Here is a 15,528-nt window from a genome sequence, read left to right as displayed (position 1 = left end):
GCGGCCAAACGACCACCCCTCATCACTGTCAAACGCTCCCTAAAACACTTCTGCGAGCAGGCCTTTCTAATCGACCTGGCCCGGGTACCCTGGAAGGATATTGACCTCATCCCGTCAGTTGAGGATGCCTGGTCATTCTTTAAAAGTTACTTCCTCACCATATTAGACAAGCATGCTCCGTTCAAAAAATGCAGAACCAAGAACAGATATAGCCCTTGGTTCACTCCAGACCTGACTGCCCTCGACCAGCACAAAAACATCCTGTGGCGAACTGCAATAGCATCGAAGAGCCCCCGCGATATGCAACTGTTCAGGGAAGTCAGGAACCAATACACGCAGTCAGTCAGGAAAGCAAAGGCCAGCTTTTTCAAGCAGAAATTTGCATCCTGTAGCTCTAACTCCAAAAAGTTCTGGGATACTGTAAAGTCCATGGAAAACAAGAGCACCTCCTCCCAGCTGCCCACTTCACTGAGGCTAGGTAACACGGTCACCACTGATAAGTCCATGATAATCGAAAACTTCAACAAACATTTCTCAATGGCTGGCCATGCCTTCCTCCTGGCGACTCCAACCTTGGCCAACAGCCCCGCCCCCCCCCCGCTGCTACTCGCCCAAGCCTCCCCAGCTTCTCCTTTACCCATATCCAGATAGCAGATGTTCTGAGAGAGCTGGACCCCCTATTTCTGAAACTGTCCGCCGCCATTGTCGCACCCCCTATTACCAGCCTGTTCAACCTCTCCTTCGTATCATCTGAGATCCCCAAGGATTGGAAAGCTGCCGCGGTCATCCCCCTCTTAAAAGGGGGAGACACCCTGGACCCAAACTGTTACAGACCTATATCCATCCTGCCCTGCCTATCTAAGGTCTTCGAAAGCCAAGTCAACAAACAGATCACTGACCATCTCGAATCCCACCGTACCTTCTCCGCTGTGCAATCCGGTTTCCGAGCCGGTCACGGGTGCACCTCAGCCACGCTCAAGGTACTAAACGATGTCATAACCGCCATCGATAAAAGACATTACTGTGCAGCCGTCTTCATCGACCTGGCCAAGGCTTTCGACTCTGTCAATCACCATATTCTTATCGGCAGACTCAGTAGCCTCGGTTTTTCTAATGACTGCCTTGCCTGGTTCACCAACTACTTTGCAGACAGAGTTCAGTGTGTCAAATCGGAGGGCATGTTGTCCGGTCCTCTGGCAGTCTCTATGGGGGTACCACAGGGTTCAATTCTCGGGCCGACTCTTTTCTCTGTATACATCAATGATGTTGCTCTTGCTGCGGGCGATTCCCTGATCCACCTCTATGCAGACGACACCATTCTGTACACTTCCGGCCCTTCCTTGGACACTGTGCTATCTAACCTCCAAACAAGCTTCAATGCCATTCAACACTCCTTCCGTGGCCTCCAACTGCTCTTAAACGCTAGTAAAACCAAATGCATGCTTTTCAACCGTTCGCTGCCTGCACCCGCACGCCCGACTACCATCACCACCCTGGACGGTTCCGACCTAGAATATGTGGACATCTATAAGTACCTAGGTGTCTGGCTAGACTGCAAACTCTCCTTCCAGACTCATATCAAACATCTCCAATCCAAAATCAAATCTAGAGTCGGCTTTCTATTCCGCAACAAAGCCTCCTTCACTCACGCCGCCAAACTTACCCTAGTAAAACTGACTATCCTACCGATCCTCGACTTCGGCGATGTCATCTACAAAATAGCTTCCAATACTCTACTCAGCAAACTGGATGCAGTTTATCACAGTGCCATCCGTTTTGTTACTAAAGCACCTTATACGACCCACCACTGCGACCTGTATGCCCTAGTCGGCTGGCCCTCGCTACATGTTCGTCGTCAGACCCACTGGCTCCAGGTCATCTACAAGGCTATGCTAGGTAAAGTGCCGCCTTATCTCAGTTCACTGGTCACGATGGCTACACCCACCCGTAGCACGCGCTCCAGCAGGTGTATCTCACTGATCATCCCTAAAGCCAAAACCTCATTTGGACGCCTTTCCTTCCAGTTCTCTGCTGCCTGCGACTGGAACGAATTGCAAAAATCTCTGAAGTTGGAGACTTTTATCTCCCTCAACAACTTTAAAAATCTGCTATCCGAGCAGCTAACCGATCGCTGCAGCTGTACATAGTCCATCTGTAAACTACCCACCCAATTTACCTACCTCACCCCCCATACTGCTTTTATTTATTTACTTTTCTGCTCTTTTGCACACCAGTATCTCTTCTTGCACATGATCATCTGATGATTTATCACTCCAGTGTTAATCTGCTAAATTGTAATTACTCGATTTATTGCCTACCTCATGCCTTTTGCACACATTGTATATAGAATCTCATTTTTCTCTACCATGTTATTAACTTGTTTATTGTTTACTCCATGTGTAACTCTGTGTTGTTGTCTGTTCACACTGCTATGCTTTATCTTGGCCAGGTCGCAGTTGCAAATGAGAACTTGTTCTCAACTAGCCTACCTGGTTAAATTAAGGTGAAATTAAAATTAAAATTAAAATTTTGGAGTCACTTCACTTGTATTGTCAGTAAGAATAGAAGATGTTTCTGAACACTTCTACATTGACGTGGATGCTACCATGATTATGACTCAGTACTGGTACTCCTTATAGTCTCATTATTACCTCAACTACCTGGTACCCCTGCACATTGACTCAGTACTGGTACTCCTTATAGTCACATTATTACCTCAACTACCTGGTACCCCTGCATATTGACTCAGTACTGGTACTCCTTATAGTCTCGTTATTACCTCAACTACCTGGTACCCTGCACATTGACTCAGTACTGGTACTCCTTATAGTCTCATTATTACCTCAACTACCTGGTACCCTGCACATTGACTCAGTACTGGTAGTCCTTATAGTCTCGTTATTACCTCAACTACCTGGTACCCTGCACATTGACTCAGTACTGGTACTCCTTATAGTCTCATTATTACCTCAACTACCTGGTACCCTGAACATTGACTCAGTACTGGTACTCCTTATAGTCTCGTTATTACCTCAACTACCTGGTACCCCTGCACATTGACTCAGTACTGGTACTCCTTATAGTCTCATTATTACCTCAACTACCTGGTACCCCTGCATATTGACTCAGTACTGGTACTCCTTATAGTCTCGTTATTACCTCAACTACCTGGTACCCTGCACATTGACTCAGTACTGGTACTCCTTATAGTCTCATTATTACCTCAACTACCTGGTACCCTGCACATTGACTCAGTACTGGTAGTCCTTATAGTCTCGTTATTACCTCAACTACCTGGTACCCTGCACATTGACTCAGTACTGGTACTCCTTATAGTCTCATTATTACCTCAACTACCTGGTACCCTGAACATTGACTCAGTACTGGTACTCCTTATAGTCTCGTTATTACCTCAACTACCTGGTACCCCTGCACATTGACTCAGTACTGGTACTCCTTATAGTCTCATTATTACCTCAACTACCTGGTACCCCTGCATATTGACTCAGTACTGGTACTCCTTATAGTCTCGTTATTACCTCAACTACCTGGTACCCTGCACATTGACTCAGTACTGGTACTCCTTATAGTCTCATTATTACCTCAACTACCTGGTACCCTGCACATTGACTCAGTACTGGTAGTCCTTATAGTCTCGTTATTACCTCAACTACCTGGTACCCTGCACATTGACTCAGTACTGGTACTCCTTATAGTCTCATTATTACCTCAACTACCTGGTACCCTGAACATTGACTCAGTACTGGTACTCCTTATAGTCTCGTTATTACCTCAACTACCTGGTACCCCTGCACATTGACTCAGTACTGGTACTCCTTATAGTCTCGTTATTACCTCAACTACCTGGTACCCTGCACATTGACTCAGTACTGGTACTCCTTATAGTCTCATTATTACCTCAACTACCTGGTACCCTGCACATTGACTCAGTACTGGTACTCCTTATAGTCTCATTATTACCTCAACTACCTGGTACCCTGCACATTGACTCAGTACTGGTACTCCTTATAGTCTCGTTATTACCTCAACTACCTGGTACCCCTGCACATTGACTCAGTACGGGTACTCCTTATAGTCTCGTTATTACCTCAACTACCTGGTACCCTGCACATTGACTCAGTACTGGTACTCCTTATAGTCTCATTATTACCTCAACTACCTGGTACCCTGCACATTGACTCAGTACTGGTACTCCTTATAGTCTCATTATTACCTCAACTACCTAGTACCCCTGCACATTGACTCAGTACTGGTACTCCTTATAGTCTCATTATTACCTCAACTACCTGGTACCCCTGCACATTGACTCAGTACTGGTACTCCTTATAGTCTCATTATTACCTCAACTACCTGGTACCCCTGCACATTGACTCAGTACTGGTACTCCTTATAGTCTCATTATTACCTCAACTACCTGGTACCCTGCACATTGACTCAGTACTGGTACTCCTTATAGTCTCATTATTACCTCAACTACCTGGTACCCTGCACATTGACTCAGTACTGGTAGTCCTTATAGTCTCTGGCCCTGAGATATGAATGATGCAATAACAGAGGCTACAACAAAACATGCTAACCTCTCACCATTACCAATAACAGCGGCTACAACAAAACATGCTAACCTCTCACCATTACCAATAACAGAGGATACAACAAAACATACTAACCTCTCACCATTACCATTAACAGAGGCTACAACAAAGCATACTAACCTCTCACCATTACCAATAACAGAGGCTACAACAAAACATGCTAACCTCTCACCATTACCAATAACAGAGACTACAACAAAACATGCTAACCTCTCACCATTACCAATAACAGAGGCTACAACAAAACATGCTAACCTCTCACCATTACCAATAACAGAGACTACACCAAACCATGCTAACCTTTTACCATTACCAATAACAGAGGCTACAGCAAAACATGCTAACCTCTCACCATTACCAATAACAGAGGCTACAGCAAAACATGCTAACCTCTCACCGTTACCAATAACAGAGGCTACAACAAAACATGCTAACCTCTCACCATTACCAATAACAGAGGCTACAACAAAACATACTAACCTCTCACCATTACCAACAACAGAGGCTACAACAAAACATACTAACCTCTCACCATTACCAATAACAGAGGCTACAACAAAACATGCTAACCTCTCACCATTACCAATAACAGAGGCTACAACAAAACATGTTAACCTCTCACCATTACCAACAACAGAGGCTACAACAAAACATGCTAACCTCTCACCATTACCAATAACAGAGGCTACAACAAAACACACTAACCTCTCACCATGACCAATAACAGAGGGGTTATGATATTTGTGCCTCTGTAACTTTCTCATTCATCATCATTCACAATTCATTCCTGATTATTCATAATCATGGTAGCATCCACATGAATGTAGAAGTGTTCAGAAACATCTTCTATTCTTACTGACAATACAAGTGAAGTGACTCCAAAATGACAGGACATTATTCACCATTCAGTTTCTATTGGAAAAATATAATCCAAAACACAACCAAAACAAACTGCAAATGAATTCAACAAGTTAGTAGAATCACAAGCTTGATGTAATCACTGCAGGCATGGAATATGGGACCAAATACTAAACTTATGACTACTTTAATACACTATAAGTGAATTTATAAGTGAAATAATTATGACTTGTTCAAATGGGAGAACTATGTACACAAAGTGCTTTCATTTCTAAATGGTTAAACCGATATGATATGTATAAATACCCTCAAATAAAAGGTGACATTCTGTTCTGTCACCTAATATGTATGTAGGGTTTATGGCTTTGGTTTATGTTCATATAATGTTCATATATTCATGTTGGACTTCTCAGGCTAGTTAAGACAAACATTCTGACCACCACTTGGACAAAGGTGTGTGTGTGTGTGTGTGTGTGTGTGTGTGTGTGTGTGTGTGTGTGTGTGTGTGTGTGTGTGTGTGTGTGTGTGTGTGTGTCTGTGTGTGTGTGTGTGTCTGTGTGTGTGTGTGTGTGTGTGTGTGTGTGTGTGTGTGTGTGTGTGTGTGTGTGTGTGTGTGTGTGTGTGTGTGTGTGTGTGTTCAGGTGTATCACTCAATGACTGTCTGTTCTTCTGCTTACCGCTACAGTGTGGAACATGGTGGAGAGAACACAATGAAACCTGGACTTAGAAAATGTGAGTGTTGACTGCTGTGAAGAATATGACTAAGAATAAGACTTAATTCAAGTTAAGTCAAAGTCAAAGACCACCATCATTACTTACTTGGGCACATTAAATATCAGCTGTAGTTCTACAGAAGCAGAAATCAGGGACACCAAAGTTTACAAAGAGTTGCTTTGACTGTGTGTGTGTGTGTGTGTGTGTGTGTGTGTGTGTGTGTGTGTGTGTGTGTGTGTGTGTGTGTGTGTGTGTGTGTGTGTGTGTATGTGTGTGTGTGTGTGTGTGTGTGTGTGTGTGTGTGTAATTAATGTGAATAAGTGTGTTTTATATTAACATACAGTATAACATATGATCATTCAACAAGTCTCAAGTTACCTTAACTTCTACTTTTGATACCTAGAAACATCTACATTAAATTAATTATTGAAAAGTGAGTTAACATTCTAATGTGAATGATGATGATTTCTAATATTGTGTCTGGTTTCATCCATCAGATGCCTGTGATCTCACACTGGACTCAAACACAGTATTCAGATACTGCTTTCTGTCTGAGGGTAACAAAAAGGTGACACATATGGGAAAGTACCATCCGTATCCTGATCACCCAGAGAGATTTGAGCACTGTGGAGAGGTGCTGTGTAGAGAGGGTCTGACTGGGCACTGTTACTGGGAGGTAGAGTGGAGTGGGGGAGAGGCTGATATAGGAGTGACATATAAAGGAATCAGCAGGAGAGAAGGGGGTGATGACTGTTGGCTTGGATTCAATGTCAAGTCCTGGAGTCTGCGCTGCTCTGACAACCGTTTCACTGCCTGGCAGAATAAGAATTCCACTACCATAGACGTCCCCCCCTCCAACTCCCACAGAGTAGCAGTGTATCTGGACTGGCCAGCCGGCACTCTGTCCTTCTATAGAGCCTCCTCTGACACATTGACCCACCTGTACACATTCACCTCCACATTCACTGAGCCCCTCTATCCAGGGTTTCATCTTTTCGGTTCTGGTGTCTCAGTGTCCCTGTGTCAGGTGTTTCCAATGTCAAACACAACATGATGTTTCACTCTAATCACTCTTATCCAGGGTGTTTGGTATGAATATCTCTCTAGTGTGTAAACCCCTCTATCCAGGGTGTTTGGTATGAATATCTCTCTAGTGTGTTAACCCCTCTATCCAGGGTGTTTGGTATGAATATCTCTCTAGTGTGTTAACCCCTCTATCCAGGGTGTTTGGTATGAATATCTCTCTAGTGTGTTAACCCCTCTATCCAGGGTGTTTGGTATGAATATCTCTCTAGTGTGTTAACCCCTCTATCCAGGGTGTTTGGTATGAATATCTCTCTAGTGTGTTAACCCCTCTATCCAGGGTGTTTGGTATGAATATCTCTCTAGTGTGTAAACCCCTCTATCCAGGGTGTGTGGTATGAATATCTCTCTAGTGTGTAAACCCCTCTATCCAGTGTATGACTCCTCTTCAGTGTCCCTGTGTCAGGTGGTCCCTGTGTCAGGTGGTCCCTGTGTCAGGTGGTCCCTGTGTCAGGTGGTCCCTGTGTCAAACACAACATGATGATTCAATCTATTCTTATGTGTTTATTTAACTAGACAAGTCAGTTAAGAACAAATTCTTATTTTACAATGACTGCCAAACCCTCCCCTAACCCAGACAATGCTGGGCCAAACCCTCCCCTAACCCAGACGATGCTGGGCCAAACCCTCCCCTAACCCAGACAATGCTGGGCCAAACCCTCCCCTAACCCAGACGATGCTGGGCCAAACCCTCCCCTAACCCAGACGATGCTGGGCCAAACACTCCTCTAACCCAGACGATGCTGGGCCAATTGTGTTGCCTTTGGGACTCCCGATCATTATTATATCGGTTGAGATACAGCCTGGGAATGAACCAGGGTCTGTAGTGACACCTCTAGCTCTGGGATGCTGTGCCTTAGACCGCTGCGCCACTCAGGAGCACTTGGGTGTGTTACCCTTAACTTACCAGTCATTTATTGATGTAATGGAACACTAAGTCAAAGTTGTTCATTAGTGGTCAGAAGTGGATGAGATGCCAACATATTTGTCTCTCATACATCCCACTTATACTCGGCCCACTTACTCACCCACACACGTAGAGGGTGGAGACTTGGAGCACAGTGTCGAAAAACTCAACTCGTTGTGTTTGGAGGACAAAGAATGCTGAGTTGCATCCAAATAACACCATACATACTGTGAAGCATGGGGGTGGAAACATCATGCTTTGGGGCTGTTTTTTTGCAAAGGGACCAGGACGACTGATCCGTGTAAAGGAAAGAATGAATGGGGCCATGTATCGTGAGATTTTGAGTGAAAACCTCCTTCCATCAGCAAGGGCATTGAAGATGAAACGTGGCTGGGTCTTTCAGCATGACAATGATCCCAAACACACCGCCCGGGCAACGAAGGAGTGGCTTCGTAAGAAGGATTTCAAGGTCCTGGAGTGGCCTAGCCAGTCTCCAGATCTCAACCCCATAGAAAATCTTTGGAGGGAGATGAAAGTCCGTGTTGCCCAGCAACAGCCCCAAAACATCACTGCTCTAGAGGAGATCTGCATGGAGGAATGGGCCAAAATACCAGCAACAGTGTGTGAAAACCTTGTGAAGACTTACAGAAAACGTTTGACCTCTGTCATTGCCAACAAAGGGTATATAACAAAGTATTGAGATAAACTTTTGTTATTGACCAAATACTTATTTTCCACCATAATTTGCAAATAAATTCATTAAAAATCCTACAATGTGATTTTCTGGATTTTTTTCCCTCATTTTGTCTGTCATAGTTGAAGTGTACCTATGATGACAATTACAGGCCTCTCTCATCTTTTTAAGTGGGAGAACTTGCACAATTGGTGGCTGACTAAATACCTTTTTTCCCCCACTGTATATCTAACTAGGTCAGGATATTTAGCCTCCATATATCCATTAGTTCCAATATATCTATGTTTTTAAAACAGTATTATAATCTCCTACCATAATAATCCAGTCTAGTGCTGTTTGCAGGGTTGATCATTTATTGTAGATATTTTCAAACAAACGTGGATCATCATTATTTGGTACGTGAAGGTTAATGAGCCGTATCTGTTTATGGTCCAATAACACCTTGATGATCTGTTTGGACGATTTGCACATTTGGATCAAAATTACTGTTAATTGAAATCATCACCCCATTTTGAGTTTCTTTGCCCATGAGAGAAGTATATTTCACCCTTCACCCTCCTCCCCGGTCCATTTTCCACACAACTTCATCTAAACTTGTTGAATGAGTTTCCAATAAACAATAGATATTATATTGGTTCTCTTTGAGCCAGGGAATATTGTTATTTTCTTATCTGCTAAGCCATTACAATTATAACTGGTCATTCTTATTTCACCATTTACCATAATAAGACACAAGTTTCAAATCTATTCATCATAATATATGTTGGTAAACTCACCATTAAAAAGTACCATAGTGATTGAGTGTCCAATTATAAGTGAAATAATCTGTCTGTAAACAATTGTTGGAAAAATTACTTGTGTCATGCACAAAGTACATGTCCTAACCGACTTGCCAAAACTATGGATTGTTAACAAGAAAGGTGTGGAGTGGTTGAAAAACGAGTCTTAATGACTCCAACCTAAGTGTATGTAAACCTCCGACTTCAACTGTAGCTGTACCATGATATTTGCATTGATACTAAGTAAACCTCTAATTGTTCCCCACTATTCCACCTTCTAAAACCCTTCCCCATCCCGAGTTGGCTTGTCATCCCAGTGACAGACCACCCCGACCCCCCCGGATCCCAGGGCCCCCGAGAGACCGGGACCCATCCTTGGAAATGAGCACACAGTGCCACCCACAGAACAGAAGCAGATGAGCCGCCAAAAGCATTTCCATCACCCTCACCTTCATTTGTATTATATATCGCTATTACAAATTATATATTCAAAAAATCCTGCTGATCTTAAATTTCCATAATTATCAATTAATATTTGTAATAATGTAGGTAGTACATGCAAAGGATTGTTACCTCTTACCAGTATTTCCATTACAAAAAGTACATTTAGGCAAGCAATTATTATTAAAGCAAACAATTATTATGATTCATCCTATATTGTCCCTAACATCTTTAATTCCCTAGCAGGGGGAAGATTGACCACTGAGAACACACACACACACACACACACACACACACACACACACACACACACACACACACAACCACTTTCCCCCACTAACAACCATAAACTCAGATGCTCAACAGTTGTTCCATATGGAGTGACATGAGTAGCTAATATTTATAAACTGGATTCTGTAAAGAGATGAAAACATGATAAATTGTATGTGCTATTCAGTACTATAATTTTGAGTCTGTATAATAGATTTGATAAAGTAATAATAATATAAAACTATAGCTGTGTTCGAATACTCACACTGACCATACTAACCACACTAACCGTACTATTTGTGACGTGAATTGAGTATATAGGATGCTAATTGGTCATACAATGGATATAGTTAGTTTGCCAAAAGTTCCCGGATGTCGAACAAAATTCACCAAAATACGAAGTATGCATGCAGTGGACACTTGTTTCGTCCTTTTAGGGACCATAATGCAATTCTTAAGAAATGGGCGTGGCTTCACAACGTTTTCAGATTTGAAGAAAATGTAGGAAAATATTTTTTATTTTACCTTTATTTAAATATGCAGCCGGTGAGAGTGGATACAAATTCATTGCTTTAACTAATTTTCACAAATGTTAACAAAATGTTGAGCAATGTAATAAAGAAATTACTTTTCAAATAAGTTACAATGCACGTTATGTTGGCTGACAGTTTGCTAGCTACGCTATCCTTACTATCCGCATAGCATTACATCAATATGTGCCGGTGGGTTAGCTAGTTACCTAACGTTAGTCGTCTACTAATACATCGAACTTATCAGGCAGTATATAACATTTCTGCTATCTAACAAACTACCCAACATTTATTGACTTGATTATTCACATCATTCTTAGCTAAGTGGTATAGTTGTTGTGGTTTCAATGGACATTGTTCATTCTGGCTATCTACTCCCGTTTCAGAGCATTCTCACGCAGAATAACTGATGAATTTACGAACGCTCAACACCCGTTGAATATGGCCGGTGTCAGTAAACGTCGGCAAAACAAAGCGTAATTAAATTGTTGCCAGCAGCACAGTTACCAGCGCTCTGGATAAAAAGGAAACAGCCTAACCAGCTCTGATAGGGTGAGTAAAATGGTCAGAGTGAGGTCTTCTCTCATTTGTGTCTGGAAGTAGCTAGCCAACGTTAGCTAGTTAGCTTCGGTGCTTGACTGCCTTTGAACGCTCCGATCAGGACAATCGGAGTTTACAAACGCCCAGATTTACAAACGCCCAGAGTGCACTTTGGCACTCCAGATAGAATTCATGAACACACACAAATCGTAAAATGTTTAGCTAGTCAATTGTTATGCTAACAAGCAAGCAGGAGGTTGCATAGCAACAGCATCAACTTCCGGTAGACAGGCGAAGCTCTAGTACGCTCAACTGAAACTATATTGTTGGTTTACAGTATACTAAAAATAACTAATAGTGTATAGTATGTATTATATACTCATTAAGTATGTCGTATACAGTATGTTAGTATGGGTATTCATTACATATGTAGTATACAGTATGTTAGTATGGGTATTCATTACGTATGTAGTAGACAGTATGTTAGTATGGGTATTCATTACATATGTAGTAGACAGTATGTTAGTATGGGTATTCATTACGTATGTAGTATACAGTATGTTAGTATGGGTATTCATTACGTATGTAGTAGACAGTATGTTAGTATGGGTATTCATTAGGTATGTAGTAGACAGTATGTTAGTATGGGTATTCATTATGTATGTAGTAGACAGTATGTTAGTATGGGTATTCATTACGTATGTAGTAGACAGTATGTTAGTATGGGTATTCATTACGTATGTAGTAGACAGTATGTTAGTATGGGTATTCATTATGTATGTAGTAGACAGTATGTTAGTATGGGTATTCATTACGTATGTAGTAGACAGTATGTTAGTATGGGTATTCATTATGTATGTAGTAGACAGTATGTTAGTATGGGTATTCATTACGTATGTAGTAGACAGTATGTTAGTATGGGTATTCATTAGGTATGTAGTAGACAGTATGTTAGTATGGGTATTCATTAGGTATGTAGTAGACAGTATGTTAGTATGGGTATTCATTAGGTATGTAGTAGACAGTATGTTAGTATGGGTATTCATTACGTATGTAGTAGACAGTATGTTAGTATGGGTATTCATTAGGTATGTAGTAGACAGTATGTTAGTATGGGTATTCATTATCTATGTAGTAGACAGTATGTTAGTATGGGTATTCATTACGTATGTAGTAGACAGTATGTTAGTATGGGTATTCATTAGGTATGTAGTAGACAGTATGTTAGTATGGGTATTCATTACGTATGTAGTAGACAGTATGTTAGTATGGGTATTCCAACACAGCTTATAACATTACATGCTTATAGGATTTCCTCCGTCTTGGTAATACATTTTGAAACAAAACCTATGCCCTGTTAAATAGAACCGTTGAAACATTGAGAGATTTGTTTTTAAACTTTAGGCTATAATTTTATTTTATTTTATTGTACTCCCGATTTAAGTTTTTATTGATACACCAAATGTTGAAGTACTAAACCAATTCGTGAGTAGGCAAAATGGAAAGTGTCTGTTTTCCGGTCTACGCTCTCAGGCGACAGACTTATTATGGACGGAGACCGCCATCTACTGGGGACGGATGGACAGTGCCAGGCCATTCATTGTGAAAGATATAATCAGAAAGAAACCTGGTCTCAAGAGCTGCCTTGGAGAGTGGGCTCCCTCCAAAGTTGATGTTTTCCCCTCTGAATTTGACCAATGTATTTTATAAATGTGAGGCATTACATGGTAATCTTAAAATAATAAACATTTGAATAAGTGTGAAGCAGAAAGTGAATATCCAACAGAGGGTGGTAATAAAAATATAGAGTAACATTGTTCGGGTCGACTACAATGAAAACAAGGCCTTCTAATAAAGGAGAGAATTCTCATGTTTGGTTTGTTTTGTTTTGGAAACCTTACGATAAGTGACCCTGACAAAGACATTGATAAAGAGGGTTGATGTAGTATCTAATGAGTGTTGACATTATGTGAATGTGTCATGCCCTGATCTGTTTCTCCTGTCCTTGTGCTTGTCTCCACCCCCTCCAGGTGTCGCCCATCTTCCCCATTATCCCCTGGGTACTTATACCTGTGTTCTCTGTTTGTCTGTTGCCAGTTCGTCTTGTATGTCAAGTCAACCAGCGTTTTTGTCTCAGCTCCTGCTTTTCCCCAGTCTCTCTCTTCCTCGCCCTCCTGGTTTTGACCCTTGCCTGTCCTGACCCTGAGCCCACCTGCCTGGCCCTGAGCCTGCCTGCCTGACCACTCTGCCTGGCCCTGAGCCCGCCTGCCTGACCACTCTGCCTGGCCCTGAGCCTGCCTGCCATCCTGTACCTCTGCCCCTACTCTGGATTACCGACCTCTGCCTGTCCTGACCCTGAGCCTGCCTGCCATCCTGTACCTTTGCCCCACTACTATGGATTATTGACCCCTCCCTGCCTTGATCTGTCATTTGCCCGCCCCTGTTGCTGTAATACACATTGTTACGTCAACACAGTCTGGGTCTTACCTGAAACGTGATAGAATGGTAATATGTTGTTAGTGGGTTTTTGAATAGCACTCTGATAATGCCATATTTTAGTGAATTGAAGAAGCTGGGGTTTCAATACAAGGTTAAATAATGAATAGGTTTGAGCTTTCAGACTGACAAAATAGATAAGCTGCTAGTGACAGGAAGTAGTACTCACTGAACTCAAACAGACTGTAAGGGACAAAATGGGACATTTGGAGCAGAGGTATAAACAGCTGAATGGGAGGTAATGTCATCTATAACAATCATCTGTTTCCATTACATGGAACAGTGTTTAAAATAAAGTTAGTCCAAGTAATGTTTTATTATTGAATATTAAGCTGATAAGACAGAACCAACTTGTTGAAGGATCTAATAGATGTGATAAACAGGGTTTATATTTAGACTAAATCAATGATAAGACAGAACCAACTTGTTGAAGGATCTAATAGATGTGTTAAACAGGGTTTATATTTAGACTAAATCAATGATAAGACAGAACCAACTTGTTGAAGGATCTAATAGATGTGTTAAACAGGGTTTATATTTAGACTAAATCAATGATAAGACAGAACCAACTTGTTGAAGGATCTAATAGATGTGATAAACAACAGGGTTTATATTTAGACTAAATCAATGATAAGACAGAACCAACTTGTTGAAGGATCTAATAGATGTGATAAACTACAGGGTTTATATTTAGACTAAATCAATGATAAGACAGAACCAACTTGTTGAAGGATCTAATAGATGTGTTAAACAGGGTTTATATTTAGACTAAATCAATGATAAGACAGAACCAACTTGTTGAAGGATCTAATAGATGTGATAAACAACAGGGTTTATATTTAGACTAAATCAATGATAAGACAGAACCAACTTGTTGAAGGATCTAATAGATGTGATAAACAACAGGGTTTATATTTAGACTAAATCAATGATAAGACAGAACCAACTTGTTGAAGGATCTAATAGATGTGATAAACTACAGGGTTTATATTTAGACTAAATCAATGCAACATGTTGAAAATAGGGCTCTGGGATTGTTTTATTTTCTGAGTTTTAATTGACACTTAAATTATTTTGAAGAGAAATGTACTGAAAAAAAATATGTAAACCTGCTATACAAAATGTATGAAATGTTTTAAATGTTTTAAAATAATTAGTCTGAGGTCGGGGGAAAGGAAAAGGAAAGAAACAGTAATTTAAAGGGGTTGAATGACCTCTGACCTGACTTTATAGTGTGGTTTGATACAATTATTTCATTATGGAGTTATTAAAGGTAGTAATTCTAATTCAGTTTCATTTTTTATTATTTTATTTAACTAGCAGTGTTGTTGTTTTTTTACACATTAATCACGATGTGTCAAAAAGGGGGGAAATACCAGTCCGCTGAGTCTTTTTGGTTAAATATGCTAGTTGATTTTGTTCACATGCCTGCTTGTAAAAGGAGGAAGGGTATCAAACAGTGGTGTCCTGTCATTCAAGGCAGGCATGAGACCCACATTTTTTTACAAACAATACATGTTTTTTGGGGGGGGCTTGGCTGTTTTACATGTTATTTTGGCAGTAATATGTGTCACATATCAGTTTGCAAACAATGTAAAAAATA

General features: G+C 41.1%; 1 protein-coding gene across 1 annotated transcript in view; it reads left to right on the top strand.

Annotated features, from left to right (window-relative positions):
• Nucleotides 1-15,211, top strand: part of LOC129843425 (uncharacterized) — a 109,460-nt gene extending 94,249 nt beyond the window's left edge. The window contains exons 17-19 of the mRNA XM_055912139.1: nt 6,157-6,203; nt 6,683-11,441; nt 13,460-15,211. Of these exons, the coding sequence (XP_055768114.1) occupies nt 6,157-6,203; nt 6,683-7,239 (604 nt within the window). The 3' untranslated portion in view covers nt 7,240-11,441; nt 13,460-15,211. The remainder of the gene's footprint in view (nt 1-6,156; nt 6,204-6,682; nt 11,442-13,459) is intronic.
• Nucleotides 15,212-15,528: the final 317 nt, after the last annotated feature.

The sequence above is a fragment of the Salvelinus fontinalis genome, unplaced genomic scaffold (genome assembly GCF_029448725.1).
Source record: "Salvelinus fontinalis isolate EN_2023a unplaced genomic scaffold, ASM2944872v1 scaffold_0134, whole genome shotgun sequence".
Taxonomy (NCBI): domain Eukaryota; kingdom Metazoa; phylum Chordata; class Actinopteri; order Salmoniformes; family Salmonidae; genus Salvelinus; species Salvelinus fontinalis.
This window is presented reverse-complemented; position numbering and strand designations above follow the sequence as displayed.